Consider the following 15,586-nt stretch of genomic DNA (forward strand, 5'->3'; position numbering starts at 1 on the left):
CAGAGCACTGTTCTAGGCGCTGGGGTAGCTACAGGGTAATCAGGTTGTCCGACGTGAGGCTCACAGTCTTCATCCCCATTTTACAGATGAGATAACTGAGGCACAGAGAAGTTAAGTGACTTGCCCAAAGTCACACAGCTGACAAGTGGCAGAACCTGAATTCGAACCCATGACCTCTGACTCCCAGGCCCGTGCTCTTTCCACTGAGCCACACTATATTAAGCACTAGGGTGGATACAAGGTATTCAAGTCAGATACGGTCCCTGCCCCAACCAGGTCTCACAGTCTAAGTCGCTCAGAACAGTGCTGGGCACATAGGAAGCGCTTAACAAATACCATAATTATTATTATGAAGGAGGAGGGAGAACAGGTAGTGAATCCCCAATTTACAGATGAGGAAACTGAGGCACAGAGAGGTTAAATGACATGCTCAGGGTCACAAAGCAAGCCAGCGGCAGAGCCGGTATTCTGAGCTTTGTGTGGTTTTAATTACCCCCTCAGGTGCCTGTCACCAGCCCCGCCCCCCAGTTGATTTTGAGACTACAGCCTCTGGAAACCAGGCAGGGATCATGCTGCATTCTCTCGGGTGGATTTTTTTTCCCCCCGGCGCTGGGCACACACGGTATTCATCATGTGCTGGGAGGAGCAGTGCGGGTTAGTGGTTAGAGCCCGGGCCTGGGAGTCAGAAGGACCTGGGTTCTAATCCCCACTCTACCACTTGTCCGTTATGATGATATTGGTATTTGTTAAGCGCTTACTCTGTGCAGAGCACTGTTCTAAGCACTGGGGTAGATACAGGGTCATCAGGTTGTCCCACGTGAGGCTCACAGTCTTCATCCCCATTTGACAGATGAGGGAACTGAGGCCCAGAGAAGTGAAGTGACTTGCCCACAGTCACACAGCTGACAAGTGGCAGAGTTGGGATTCGAACCCGTGACCTGTGACTCCCAAGCCCGGGCTCTGTCCACTGAGCCACGCCGCTTCCTTCGGCCACCATTTAACAACAACAACAATTATAATAATGATGGTATTTGTTAAGTGCTTACTATGTGCAAAGCACTGTTCTAAGCCCTGGGGGGGGGGGGAAATACAATGTAATCAAGTTGTCACTCATTCAATAGTATTTATTGAGCGCTTACTATGTGCAAAGCACTGTACTAAGCGCTTGGAATGGACAATAATAATAATAATGTTGGTATTTGTTAAGCGCTTACTACGTGCAGAGCACTGTTCTAAGCGCTGGGGGGAGATACAGGGGAATGAGATTGTCCCACGTGAGGCTCACAGTCTTCATCCCCATTTTACAGATTAGGGAACCGAGGCACGGAGAAGTGAAGTGACTCGCCCACCGTCACACAGCTGACAAGGGGCGGAGCGGGATTCGAACCCATGACCTCTGACTCCCAAGCCCGGGCTCTTGCCACTGAGCCACGCTGCTTCTCTGACAATTGGGCAACAGATAGAGACCATCCCTGCCCGATGACGGACGGACAAAAACAAGACAACATAGTCACGATAAATAGAATGAAGGGGATGGACACGTCACTCACAAAATAAATAGGGTAATAAATAATATATACTAATGAGGACAGTACTGAGGGGAGGGGAAGGGGGAGGAGCAGAGGGTGGAGGGGGAGCAGAGGGATAAAAGGGGAGCTCAGTCTGGGAAGGCCTCCTGGAGGAGGTGAGCTCTCAGTAGGGCTTTGTCCCAAGTGGGGCTCACAGTTTTAATAATAATAATAATGATGCTGGTATTTGTTAAGCGCTTACTCTGTGCAGAGCACCGTTCTAAGCGCTGGGGGAGATCCAGGGTCACCAGCTGGTCCCACGTGAGGCTCCCGGTCTTCACCCCCATTTTCCAGATGAGGTCCCTGAGGCCCAGAGCAGTGAAGTGACTCGCCCACAGTCACCCAGCCGACAAGCGGCGGAGCCGGGATCCGAACCCCTGACCTCTGACTCCATCTTATCCGTTTTTCATCCTCGTCCCTTTTACAGAGGAGAGAAGTGAGGCTGGATCCAACGTGGGCCGGCCCCAGCGCTGAGCACGCTTCCCGGGCCAGCCTGACCCACACCACAAAAATCAGCCCAACCCGAGAGCCGGGGCGGCGCGCGCATGCGCCGTCGCACGGGGGCCGGGGAAAGGCCAGCAAAGCCACGTGACCCGGCGGCCCACAGCACGTGACCCGGCGGCGCGGGAGAGGCCCGGGGGGCGGGATGGAGGCCGCCGCGGGGGCAGGAGGGCGAGGGCGAGGACGACGACGACGAGGAGGAGGAGGAGGTAGGAGAGGACGAGCCCCCCCGTCCCAACCCCAACCCTTGAAACACGGTGGCCGGGAGGGGAGGGGAGGGGAGGCGGCAGCGAAGGCGGGAAGCCCCGCCCCCCGCGCTTCTAGCCCCGCCCCCGAGCTGGTCCTGGCCCCGCCCCCTCTGGTCCTGACTCCGCCCCCTCATGTGCAGAGCACTGGACTCAGCGCTTGGGATGAACAAGTCGGCAACAGATAGAGACGGTCCCTGCCGTTTGACGGGCTTACGGTCTAATCGGGGGAGACGGACAGACAAGAACGATGGCAATAAAACAAGAACAATGGCAATAAAAGCCATGGCAATAAAATCTCCACCCTCTCACACCTCCCCTGCCAAATGGGGATTCAGACCATTCATTCATTCAGTAGTATTCATTGAGCGCTTACTAGGTGCAGAGCACTGGACTAAGCGCTTGGAATGAACAAGTGGGCAACAGATAGAGACGGTCCCTGCCCGTTGGACGGGTTTACGGTCTAATCGGGGGAGACGGACAGACGAGAACGATGGCATTAAATAGAGTCGAGGGGAAGAACATCTCGTAAAAACAATGGCAACTAAATAGAATCAAGGCGATGTACAATTCATTAACAAAATAGTGCCTTATATGATAATAATAATAATGTTGGTATTTGTTAAGCGCTTACCATGTGCAGAGCACTGTTCTAAGCGCTGGGGGCGATGCGGGGTCATCAGGTGGTCCCACGTGGGGCTCACCATTTTAATCCCCATTTTACAGATGGGGTAACTGAGGCACAGAGCAGTGAAGTGACTCGCCCACAGTCACACAGCTGACAGGTGGCGGATCAGGGATTCGAACCCATAACCTCTGACTCCCAAGCCCGGGCTCTTTCCACTGAGCCACGTCAAGCACTTAGAACAGTGCCTAGCAGTTACTATGTGCAGAACGCTGTTCTAAGTACTGGGGTAATCAGGTTCTCCCACGTGAGGCTCACAGTCTTAATCCCCATTTTACAGATGAGGAAACTGAGGCACATAGAACTTAAGTGACTTGCCCACAGTCACACAGCTGACAAGTGGTAGAACCAGGATTTGAACCCATGAACTCTGACCCATGAACTCTGACATAGTGTTCAACAAATACCAAGAAAAAAAAGAGAAGCTTGGGAAGCAGCATGGCCTAATGGGAAGAGCCCAAGCTCAGGAGTTATAGATCCTGGGTTCTAATTCTGGTGAGCAGGTTGTCACCCATGGGGCTCACAGTCTTAATGCCCATTTTACAGGTAAGGTAACTGAGGCACAGAGAACTGAGGTGACTTGCCCAAAGTCACACAGCTGACAAGTGGCAGAGCAGGGATTCGAACCCATGACCTCTGACTCCCAAGTCCGTGCTCTTTCCACTGAGCCACACTGCTTCTACAGATGAGACTGTAAGCCTGCCAATGGGCAGGGATTGTCTCTGTCTGTTGCTGATTTGTACATTCCAAGCGCTTAGTACAGTGCTCTGCACATAGTAAGCGCTCAATAAATACTATTGAATGAAGCCACTGAGGCACAGAGAAGTCAAGTGACTTGCCCAAAGTCACACAGCTGATCGGTGGCAATACCGGGATTAGAACCCACAACCTCTGACTCCCAAGCCCCTGCTCTTTCCACTAAGCCACGCTACTTCTCTAAGGGACTTGGGTTCCAATTCCAGCTCTACCATTTTCTGCTCTATGACTCTGGACAATTCACTTTACTTCTGTTAGCCTCTGTAACCTCATCTGTAAATTGGGGATTAAAACTGTGAGACCCACATGGGGCATGGACTGTGTGCAAACTGATTAACTTGTATCTATCCCAGGGTTTAGTACAGTGCCTGGCACATAGTAAGCACTTTGCCATTTAAAAATAAAAAATCCCAGGCCCAAAGGGCCTAAGCTGGAAAAGCTCCCTAGAGGAGGGGACCCTGAGTTGGGGGCTGGAGGGTGGAAGCAGAGACAGAGCCCTTGCCCCCCCGCCCCCCCAGGTAAGGGATGGCGGGGTGGAGGAGCTGCCGCCCCAGGGCCCTTCCCTGATGAGAAAGAGATCCATCCCCAAATCCTGTGCCTTGGGCCAAGTTTGGTTCCTGAGCCTGCCGAACCTGCACCTGTCAGAGCAGCCACTGTCCCACGGCTGGAGGCCCACCTGAGGGCGACCACCTGACTGCCAGTGGTCCAGGTGGCCACTGAGCCAGAAGCCGGCATCCAGGTGTGGGGAAGCAAAGAAGCCTCCTTGGGCCAGCAGCAGCAGCCCAGCGGGTGGTTGTGTTTCTGTGTGTATGGGTGTGTGCATGTCCCCTGCAGGGGAGCGGCCCAAGCCATTCACTCCCGAGGAGGCCAGAGGGTTGGTGCTGAGCCTGCAGCGTCCTGCCGTGTTCTGCAGCATGGCTGATGACTGGCCCGCGCTCCGCTGGACGGCCGGACACATCGCCGCGCTCCTCGGGGACACGCCCATTCGCTTCAGGTTGGGAAAGAGAGACTTCAGCTCAGGTAGGACTGTGAGAGGGACACCAGAAGTGGGCTGGGTGGCCCGCGGGACCTACCTCTGGCCAGCCCTCCCACCTTGTGCGGAGGGGCCGCCTGACACCCCTCTTCCTCGGGGCCCCCGACTGGCCACTTGTAAGCCAGATGGGAATCAGATGCTGGTCCAGGGTGGACACCCCCTCCACCACCTGAAGCAGCATCTTCAAATCCCTAGTACAGTTATCTATATGTGTTGGGGGTGGGGGGCGGGAAGAGCAGGAGGGAGAGAGACAGCGAGGGGCAGGGGATGGAGAGGGACCCAGAGAGAGATGGGAGTGAGATAGAGAAAGGGAGAGTTGAGGAGGAAGAAAGGGAAAGGATTAAAGGTAGTGAGAGGTAGTGGATGGCAGGAACATTGAGTCAAGTATGAACACAAAAACAACATAAAAGACAAAGTGATATATGCCACAAGGGGAGCCAGGACTCGAGGAGCGGAGTTGCGGGCTTCTGGCAGCTCAGAGTCCAGCGGCCAAGGTGCCAGCTACAGCCCCACCCATTGCCATAGCTGTTCTGGCAGGGAAGGCCTTACAGTGCTGCTTCTCCTTACCCTTCTGGCATAGAACCAGCTCCTCGGTCTCTGTCTCTCACCTTCATAGATCCTGGCCCGTGAGCCCTGGCCTACTCCTTCAGTCCCTGGTTTGCTGCAGCAGCCCCTGGCCCATCCCCTCAGTCCCTGGCCCACCCCCTCAGGCCTTGGGCTGCCCTCTCAGGCCCTGGCCTTCCCCCACAGGCCCTGGCCCACCCTTGCAAACCGTGGCCCATCTCTGCCAGTTCGTGTGTTCCTTGAGGGCACAGATTGGATCTAACAATTCTACCAATCTTTGTCAAAAACTGAACAAATCATCTTTCCCCTAGACCTACTCCTCTCCGACTCTCCCATCTCAGTCAACACCACCACCCTCCTTCGCAACCCAGAATCCCACAACCTCGGAGTCATCTTTAGCTCCTCTCTGTCTTCCACCTCTCTCAGCCGATCAACTACTGATCTCTGCCGATTCTTCCTGCCCAATCTCTCCCCGACCTGCCCCTTCCTCTCCCCAGCCCATCCCGATACCAGCTCTGGTCGTTCCATGGCTAGACAAGTGCATCGGCCTCCTCGCCGGCCTCCCTGCCTCCAGCCTCTCCCTCCTCCAATCTCGACTCCACGCTGCCACCCCACGGATCGTCTTCCCGAAGCAGTGCCCAGCCCACATCTCTCTTCTCTGCCAAACCCTCCTCTGATCCCTGTATCTCTTTGCCCCAAACCCAAACTCCCCACCATCAGCTTTCAGGCTCTCCACTTTCTGGATCCACCTGACCTCTCTGTCCTTGTATGTCCCCCAACTCGCCGTCCTTGTTCCTCCCCAGCCAACCTTCCAGCTGTCCCTCAAGGTCCATTCTCCTGCCTCCATCCCCTCACTCATGTCGTCTCCCTGCCTGGAACTCCCTCCACTCTTCCCACGTCTGTTAGAGTGGGCCCAGCTCTGCCCACTTTCAAATCCCTCCTGAAACCCAAACCTCCTCCAGGAGACCTTCCCAGATAGCTCTCCCAGTCCCCTGACCCTTATCATCCCTTTAGTACACTCTACAGCCAAGGAACTTGTTGACACCCTCCTGCACACTCATGTATATAAGGTGACTGTTTATTTTTGGCCCCACTGGTTGTAAATATTTTTCTATCTGGCACCCCCTTTGGAGTGGAAGCTTCTTGTGGGTAGGGAACGAGTCGCCTGTTAATCTGTACATCCCAAGCTCCTAGTCCATTGCACCACATCAAGTAAGCACTCAATCAGTGCTATCACTGCTATTAATTCTATGATGCTCTGCCAAATGCTTAGTACAGTGCTCGCACATTATTAGAGCCACACCCCGCTGGACTCCCCATCCCCGAGCCTGATGCTCTCTCCACCTTGCTGTGCTCCCTGTTCCTGCTGGGCTCCCCATCCCTGTCCCTGCCGGTTTCCCCATCCCGGCTGGGGTCCCCGTCTCCGCCACGCTCCCCCTCCCCAGCGCCACCGGACTTTCCGCCAGGCTGGGTCCCCGAGACCGCTGTCCCCTGCAGATCCACAGTTTGAGACATCGTGTGATTACGTGGATGCCACGCTGGCGGATTTTGTGGCCTGGAGTGACGGCGGCGGGCAGACTGACAGTGGGCCGACTAGCGGTGGGCAGACGGTCAGCGGGCCGGGACCGTTTGACTCCTATGATGCCCGGGCTTCCTGGGCCTACGCAGACTACAAGTACATGGCCAGCATGTTTGCCGGCAACACGCAGGTTCTCCAGGTGAGCAAGGGCCCCAAGTGACCGGGGCTCATTCGCTGCTGTCCTTCTCGCCCATGCTTCCAGTAGGCCTTGTGCCCTCGCCCGTGAGCTGCAGCCTTTCCAGGGGCTGCCGTCCCCATAGCTGCCACGCCTCCCCCGCTGGGCTAACCTCTGACAGCTGACTTGAGAAAGTAATGATTGTGCTATATGTTAAGCCCTTACTATGTGGTAAGCACTGTACTGAGCATTGGAGAAGATACAAGGTAATTGGGTCAGACCCAATCCCTCACTCACATGGGGCTTACAGTCTAAGGAGGAGGAAGAATGGGTCTCCAGTCCTCCTTTTCCACATAAGGAAACTGAGGCCCAGAAAAATGAAGTGACTTACCCAAGGTCACACAGCAGGCAAATGTCAGAGCCGGGATTTGAAGCCAGGTCTTCGGACGCTTGGGCCCGGGCTCTTTCTACTTAGGCTACACTGCTCCTCTGCCTCCAGGAGTTGCTTCGTTGGCATGAGTTGGGAATGGGCGTAGACCACGCCTCCCTGTAATTAGAGGGAAACCTTAGGAAATGTTGCAGGTGCAAGAAGAGCCAAGCTGGGTTGCTGGAAGAAGAGTCAGGGACCCCAAGGGGAGAGTCACTCCTCCACGTGGCCAGGGCTGCTCCTTCTGTGCTACTCTCCGATCGCTCCCCAATCACTCCCTCCCTTACCACTCCCTCACCATTCCCTGATGGCTCCCTCCAATAATAATAATAATAATAATAATAATGGGATTTGTTAAACACTTACTATGTGCCAAGCACTTTTCTGAGCACTGGTGATCAGGTTGGACACAGTCCCTGTCCCCCATGGGGCTCACAGTCTTTAATCCCCATTTTACAGATGAGGTCACTGAGGCCCAGAGAAGTGAAATGACTTGCCCAAGGCCACACAGCAGACAAGTGGCTGAGCCAAGATTAGAACCCACGACCTCCTGACTCCCAGGCCTGTGTTCTATATATTACGCCATGTTCCCTTGCCACTCCCTCTCCATTCCCCCATCGTTCCCTCCCTCACCACTCCCCAATCCCTCCCCAATTGCTTCCTCCTTCCCCGCTCCCCGCAGCCCTTTTCAGGCTCTGTAGGTCCCGGTGGGTCTGAGCTGGAGCTCAAGCTGCAAGGGATGGTGACCATGGGGAGCCTGCGTGGGGCCCCTGTCTCTCAGCTCTCTTGGGGGCAGGGGCTCTCCCAGAGGGTCTCATTCATTCATTCAATAGTATTTATTGAGCACTTACTATGTGCAGAGCACTGTACTAAGCGCTCTCCGGTTGCCTTTCCGCATGCAGGCAGTGGTGTGGTCTGATTTTGGCTTCCCCGGACGCGGGGGCAAAGAGAGTTCGTTGTGGATCGGCTCTGCGGGCGCCAACACTCCGTGCCACCAGGACTCCTATGGCTGCAACCTGGTCCTCCAAGTCCAGGGCAGGTGAGCGGGCTGCGAGCAGCGTGGGGGGTGGCGGCTGGCCAAGGCCAGGGTAGGGGTAGGGACTGGAAAACGTCCCAGGCCTGAGGCTCTGAGAGGTGATGGTCGTCCTGAGTGGGAGGGTGGGGCACGAAAGTTTGGCTGCGGGGTTGAAGGTGATGCACACCGCTGGGGCCAGCTGCAAGCCAGCTGCCTTCCTGTGCCGGGCCACACAGTGAGGGAACCGCTGATCTTATGGACCGCTACTTCCGGCCGACCTTACGGACGGCCGCTCCTGTCCGTCCCCAGAGGCACGGGCAGCTCCAGCCTATGCCTGCCCGAGGTCGTGTCCCGCCTGGTGGCAGCGGGTCAGCCATGGAGCATGGGGCGGGCCGGCAAGAGCCTGAGAGTGATGCCTTATCTAGTCTGTACATCGCTCTGCTGCCGGATCATTTTTCTAAATAAAATAATAATAATGATGGTATTATTTGTTAAGCGCTTACTATGTCCAAAGTGCAGGGATGGGGTTGGCAGGTCTACTGGGAGCGGCGGATGCCCTAGGTGCTCCAGAGCTGTGTCCACCTGCCCACGTGCCCCCCCCCCCTCCCCCGGCCCTTCTCCTGTGTCTCTTCCCTGGCTCAGGAAAAGATGGCACCTGTTCCCGCCTGAGGACACGGCCTTTCTATACCCAACCAGAATCCCGTATGAGGAGTCCAGTGTATTCAGCAGGGTAAATGTGGTCCACCCGGACCTGCGACGCTTCCCCCGCTTTGCTGAGGCTCGAGCCCACGTGGTCATCCTGGAGCCCGGCCAGGTAACTGAACCCTCCCCCCTCAGCCCTCCTCACCCCCTTGCCCCTGCCTACCATCCTCCTCTCACACCTTCCCATCATCCACTAAATCAGCCCAGAAACTCCTCTCCCTTCCCTCCTGTTCCCCAGCCCCGGAGCCCACCTCCAGCTGCATCTCTGTTCAAGTGCTGAGGGGAGGTGCCATCTTCAGTCCCCCTGGACCTCAGCCCCTCCCAGTCCTCAGTCCCCAAGTCCTCAGCCCCTGGTCCTCATCTCCTTGGTCCTCAGTCAGTCCCCCATCCCAGTCCTCAGCACCCCCAGTCCTCAGCACCCCATCCTCAGACCGTCCTCCCACTCAGCCCGCTGGTCCTCAGCTTCGGATCTCAGCTCCCCACCAGTCCTCAGCCACCCAATCTGGGAGTTTAGCAGCTGCCCCCGCAGGGAGGAGGCAGGGTCTTATCTGCTCTTCCAGCACAATTGTGTGCCCACAATCTCCAAGCTGTGGCACAGGAAGGCTGGCATCTGGTCTCGCTCCCCAGGGTCACCCACAGGGCCTCCCTGTGCCCCGTGAACACTCTTCTCTGTCCCCATCCTGGAGTCAGCATGACCAGAGGCCCGAACCTCACACGGGCCGCCGCTCCAAACCCATTAGCCTGGGCTTGGTTTGTTGCGCTCGGTGGACTGGGCTCAGTGGGCCACGCTCGATGGGCTGGGCTCTCTGGGCCAGGTTTACTGGGCCTGCTGGACTTCCGCGTCCTGCCTGGGCTGGAATTGCCCCCGGGGCCTGCACAGTCGGATATCTGAAGCTGGACGGACCTCTTGGGGCTCGCTCTCGGAGCTCATTCTCGGGGTTCGCTCTCGGGGCTCGCTCTCAGGCTACTCTCCATGTTTTGTGAGGTGCCCAGACCCCCATTTTGGAGTGGAAGAAGCCGGCGGCATTGGGTTCAGGCAGCAAGAAGCGGCAGCTGCTGCCTCCCTTAATAATAATAATAATAATGTTGGTATTTGTTAAGCACTTACCATGTGCTGAGCACTGTTCTAAGCGCTGGGGTAGATACAGGATAATCGGGTTGTCCCACATGAGGCTCATAGTCTTCATCCCCATTTTACAGATGAGGTAACTGAGGCACTGAGAAGTTAAGTGACTTGCTCGAAGTCACACAGCTGACAGGTGGCACAGTCGGGATTAGAACCCACGATCTCTGACTCCTAAGCCCAGCCTCTTTCCACTGAGCCACGCCGCTTCCCTTGTGACTGGGGCTCTGCGAGGCCTACCCATTGCCCCCAGGGTAGGGCAGGCTCTGGTTTTTCTGACTGCAACTCACCCCTCCCCATACAAAGAGGGGCTACAGGGCACTGCAAGGATGCCCCTGTTGGGAGCTGCCCTGCCAGGGGAGGGCTTAGAGTTTGCATTTGTTTAGCTATTGTACCAACTCTGTTGCACTGTGTTCTCCCAAGCTCTTAGTACAGTCCTCTGCACATAGTAAGTGCTCCACAAATACCACTGATGATGATGATGATGATATTGTGACAGTGGTCCAGTCAGATCAGTCTGGGGGCCAGTCCAATGGAGGGCCACCCTGGAGTCCAAGAGCCAGCTTGGGAGGGTTCAAGGATTGGAAAGGGGGGCTCTGAGGGCCGGACTTGGGGGGGGTCCAAGGGCCAGCCTGGCTGGTTCAAGGGCCAGATGGGGGCCAAGGGGCAGAGTGGGATCCTAGGCCAGACTGGGGTCTGAAGGTCAGCCTGGAAGGTTCAAGGGCCAGACATGGAGATCCAAGGCTGGCCTGCCCTGGGCTGGACGTCCAGCAGCTCCTTTTCCTGATGGGCCCGGCCCAGAGGTCTTGGCTCAGAGAGTAGGGGGGCACTGACCACCGGCCTGGTTTCAGGTCCTGCTGGTCCCCAGACATTGGTGGCACTATGTAGAGTCCATCGACCCTGTGACCATCAGCGTCAACTCCTGGATTGAGCTGGTAAGCCCTCAGTTGGTCCCGCGCTCATGTGGGCAGAGCAGGCACCGCTGGCCTCACTCTACCCCACCCACGCCCCGGAGGTTGGCCTGCCCACTCCATCTCTGGTGGAGAGATTCCAGCGGGACTGTCGCAGGCCCGTGAGGGGCCAGACTGAGTGGGCGAACGTCCAGATGCCGGTCCTAGGGTCCTCTGCCCATCGAGACAATTCCCATGGGGTTGGGCCCCGGGGGTGTCGGGACTAGGGAGCTCTGGGTAAACAAAAGAATGCCAGCTCAGACGGATGGACAGATGGATGGTCTGCAGCAGGTTTGGCCCGTGGGGCTGGACCAGGGGGATCCCTGCGGCAGACTGGCAATCCCAGGGGTCGAGACCCTCTCCCTGAGCTGTGGGCTTACAGACAGGGGCTGCACGGGGCTTGGAGGCTGGGCAGGGGAGGCACAGTACTGGGTTCCTGGAGCTCACGGCGTGGCTGGGACTAAGAAAGCGGGAAGGTGGTGGCGAGGAAAAGAAGGGTGGCGGATGTGGGGCGAGGGACATGGCGGCCGGTCTGATTGTGGGGCCAGGATGAGGACCATCGGGCACGTGTGGAGGAAGCAATTACACGGCTGGTGGTGTGCGCAGTGAAGGGGGCGGACGATCCCGACAGCAGCAACGCCTGGTTAAACCCCACCGAGGTGAGGGTCCCCGTGGCTTGGCCCATCGCCCCGAGGCAGAACACTGGGCTGGGGGTTGGGGTGGGTGCACAGGGAACCTGTTGGAAGTTGAGGGCTGGGGCTGGGATGGACCTTATGTTACTCTCTCTCCCAAGTGCTTGGTCCAGTGTTCCACACATATTGATCGAGTGGGAAAGTGGGTAGGGGCTGGGCTGGGATGAGGTGGGGCTGGGTTTGAGGACAGGGCTGGGTCAAGGGGCAGTGCGGGGTTGGTTGGTTGGCTGTAGGTTTTACAAGGAAACTGGGCAGGCTTCCGCTCTATCTCTCTCTGTGTCTCACTCTCTCTCCTCAGCCGGAGAGGACATCCCATGACACAAACTGTCAGTATCTGAATGGAGCCGTGGCCTCTTACTTCGAGCACCAGGAATTCTCAGCACCCCCTGAGCCCAGAGCCGTGGCATCCCAGGGGCCTCAGGGACCCCAGGGACGAGGGGAGTCAGTGGCAGGGTGGGCCGGGGAGGAGGCTGCGAGGCCATGGCCAGAGAAGAAGCTGCCCTTTGGCCAGGGCCTGTTCCCAGTGCTGCCGCAATCCCATGGGACCCTGGAGGTCGGCAACAGACACAGCGGACATGATGGTGACCCCGAGGGTGAGAGCGACGGAGGCCACAGTGGCCACCTGGTTGAGCTAGAGAGGCCGGCCCGGCCCCAGCCCCAGTCCCCTGTTTCCACCAATGAGCTGCTGGATTGTCTGCTGGATCCACGGGTGATCCGCCTGGTGGCCAGACTGCTGCTGGAGGGGCGGACCCTCCATCCCCCAGACCTGCCCCCGGCTGAGGGGGAAGAAAAGTGCCTAGCACCGTTGCAATAAAACTGGACCATCACGCTCCTGAGTTTCTTTGTCGGCCCAGTGACTGGTGGGCAACTGGGGTAGTCAAACCTCAGTAGGCATAGAGGTTCCGGACGTCGAGGGATTTTTCCTCCGAAGATGAGGAAGTGGGGAGTCGGGTTCGGGGAGAACCCAAAACCAGATTCCTGAGAGTCCCTGTTGGCGCCTTCAGGGCTGCCTGCTCCTCATGTAGACCCTTCCTCTAGCTCCAGCCTGACCTGCTGCCCAGAGTTGCAGCAGGTTCAAAACATGAGATATTTTGCTGCCCACTTGGGCTCTCCCTTGCACCAGTACACACACCCAGGACTCTGTCCACATCTGTCCTGCCCACAGCCAGGGCCCTGTGATCCATTCATATTCGCCCTCAGCCAGGTGCTCCATCCATACCCGCCAGCAGCCACGGCCCGTGCTCTGTCCGCACCTGCCCTGCCTGCAGCCAGGGCCCAGGGCTCTGCTCACACCCACCCCGCCCACAGCCAGGGCCCAGTGCTCTGTCCACACCCGCCTGCCCGCCCACAGACAGGACCCAGTGCTCTGCCCAAGCCCGCCCTGCACCCAGGGCCAGGTGCTTTGACCACACCTGCCCTGCCCACAGCCAGGGCCTGGTGCCCTGCCCATACCCACCCTCAACCAGGGCTCTTTCCTCTCTCCTCGCCCCTCCCAGCCAGGGTCCAGTGCTCTGTCCACACCCACCTGTCTGCCCACAGACAGGACCCAGTGCTCTGTCCACACCTACCCTGCCCACAACCAGGGCCCAGTGGTCTGTCTAGTCCAATCCCGGGGTCAACACAGCCAGGCAGGACCCTGGGGCCCATGCAGCCTGGTGATCCCTAACACTAGTCTGAAGCTTCACTGCCTCTGACAGGAAACACTGGGTTTTGACACGTGAAGCCATGCCCTCAAACCCACCTGCTCCACCAAGCTCAACACCCGTGCTCCCCTGTTCCTTTGCCAATCTCGTACCATGAACCCACAGTCCTGGATCCCCTCCACAGTGTGCTTCCTTCGCAGAGTGCCGCTAGAGGAAAGCTAGATATCAGGCCATGCTCGTCCACCATAGGTTCATCCTTGCCTGCTTTAGCTCTGCCCAACAGCAATCCTTGACACCCAGGCCCATTGCCCTTGCCAGCTGTTCTAGACATTTAACTCCCTCCTCAAACCCCTTGATCCCCTCCCACCATCTCTTGCCCCTAATGATGTGGCCATGCACTTCAGGTGAGAAAAGTGAAACCATCAGGTGTGATCTTCCTAAAGTTTACCCTGCTCCTCTCCACCTTCCTCCTGCCCCTTCTTCAACTCTCCCATCTTTGCCAGCAGTATTTTAGGAGATCTCCTGTTTCCTCTCAAAATCCACCCACTCCACCTAAGCATCCGACCCCAATCCTTCACATCTTATTAAAATGCTTACCCCCTCCCTTTCGCCCTCCATGACCGCCATCTTTAACAGTTCACTCTCTAAAGGCTTCTTTCCCACTGCTTTCAAACATGCTCATTTAATAATAATTGTGGTATTTGTAAACTGCTTACTATGTACCAACTATTGTAATAATAATGATGGTATTTGTTAAGTGCTTATTATGTGCCAGGCACTGTGCTAAGTGCCAAGATCTACCCTTCCTCTCCATCCCAACCACTACCCTATTAGTACAGTCACTCATCCTATCCCGACTGGGTTACTGCATCAGCCTCCTTTCTGACCCTCCAACTTCCTGTCTCTCCCCACTTCAGTCTATAATTCACTCTGCTGCCTGGATATTCTTTCTACAGAAACGTTCTGGGCATATCACCTCCCTCAGTCCCCCTCAAAAATCTCCAGTGGTTACCTGTCAACCTAAGTATCAACCCAAAACTCCTCACTATTGGCTTCAAAACTGTCCAACACCTTACCCTCTCCTACCTCATTTCCCTTCTCTCCTTCTACAGCCCAGCCTGCACACTCCACTCCTCTGGTGCCGCTAACCTCACTGTGCTTCATTTTCGCCTGTCCCGCCATCAACCCCTGGCCCATGTCCAGCCTCTGACCTGGAACACCCTCCCTCCTCAAATCCGCCAATCACACTTCCCCCCTTCAAAACCTTACTGAAAGCTCACCTCGTCCAAGAGGCCTTCCCAGACTAATCCCCCCTTTTCCTCAGCTCCCCCTTCCCTCCCCATGGCCCCGACTTACTCTCTTTGCTCTGCCCCTCATCTCCAACCCACAGCACTTGTGGGTGCTATAATTCTATTTATATGAATGTCTGTTTACTTGTAATGTGTATATATCTCTAATTCTATTTATTTATATTGATGCTATTGATGCCTATTTACTTGTTTTGATGTCTGTCTCCCCCCCGCTTCTAGACTGTAAGCCCGTGGTGGGCAGGGATTGTCTCTCTATCGCTGAATTGTACTTTCCAAGCACCTAGTACAGTGCTCTGCACACAGTAAGCACTCAAAAACACAATCGAATGAATGAATGAATGAAAGTGCAGAGCCCTGTTGCACTAAGCCCTGGAGTAGGTTCAGGATAATCAGGTCCACATGGGATGCACAGTCTAAGTAGAAGGGAAAACAGGTATTGAACCCCCATATGGCAGATAAGGGAACTGAGGCACAGAGAAAGGAAGTGACTTGCTCAAGGTCACACAGCAGACAAGTGGTAGAGCGAGGATTAGATCCCAGGGCCTCTGACTCCCAGGCCCGGGCTCTTTCCACTAGGCTGTGCTGCTTCATAGTCACATATCCCCTACCCTAAATAAACCCTGCTTTGACCCTGTGGCTCCCTCCAGTTATCATCCCATCCCTCTCCTTCCATTGTTC

At 56.4% G+C, this 15,586-nt stretch overlaps 1 protein-coding gene across 3 annotated transcripts; it reads left to right on the top strand.

Annotated features, from left to right (window-relative positions):
* Positions 1-4,527: 4,527 nt before the first annotated feature.
* Positions 4,528-12,784, top strand: HSPBAP1 (HSPB1 associated protein 1). Of its 3 annotated transcripts, none has more exons than XM_029066064.2 (7): positions 4,535-4,775; positions 6,850-7,070; positions 8,376-8,512; positions 9,185-9,302; positions 11,165-11,248; positions 11,812-11,922; positions 12,254-12,784. In XM_029066064.2, exons 1-7 carry the CDS (start codon positions 4,565-4,567, stop codon positions 12,767-12,769), a joined length of 1,398 nt encoding a protein of 465 aa, XP_028921897.1. In that variant the 5' UTR covers positions 4,535-4,564; the 3' UTR covers positions 12,770-12,784. The 3 variants fall into 3 exon arrangements, with proteins under 3 accessions (XP_028921904.1, XP_028921897.1, XP_028921894.1); XM_029066061.2 differs by having other exon boundaries at positions 4,538-4,775; positions 9,131-9,302; XM_029066071.2 differs by lacking the exons at positions 11,165-11,248; positions 11,812-11,922 and having other exon boundaries at positions 4,528-4,775; positions 9,131-9,302.
* Positions 12,785-15,586: the final 2,802 nt, after the last annotated feature.

This window comes from Ornithorhynchus anatinus, chromosome 1, assembly GCF_004115215.2.
Source record: "Ornithorhynchus anatinus isolate Pmale09 chromosome 1, mOrnAna1.pri.v4, whole genome shotgun sequence".
NCBI classification, from domain to species: domain Eukaryota; kingdom Metazoa; phylum Chordata; class Mammalia; order Monotremata; family Ornithorhynchidae; genus Ornithorhynchus; species Ornithorhynchus anatinus.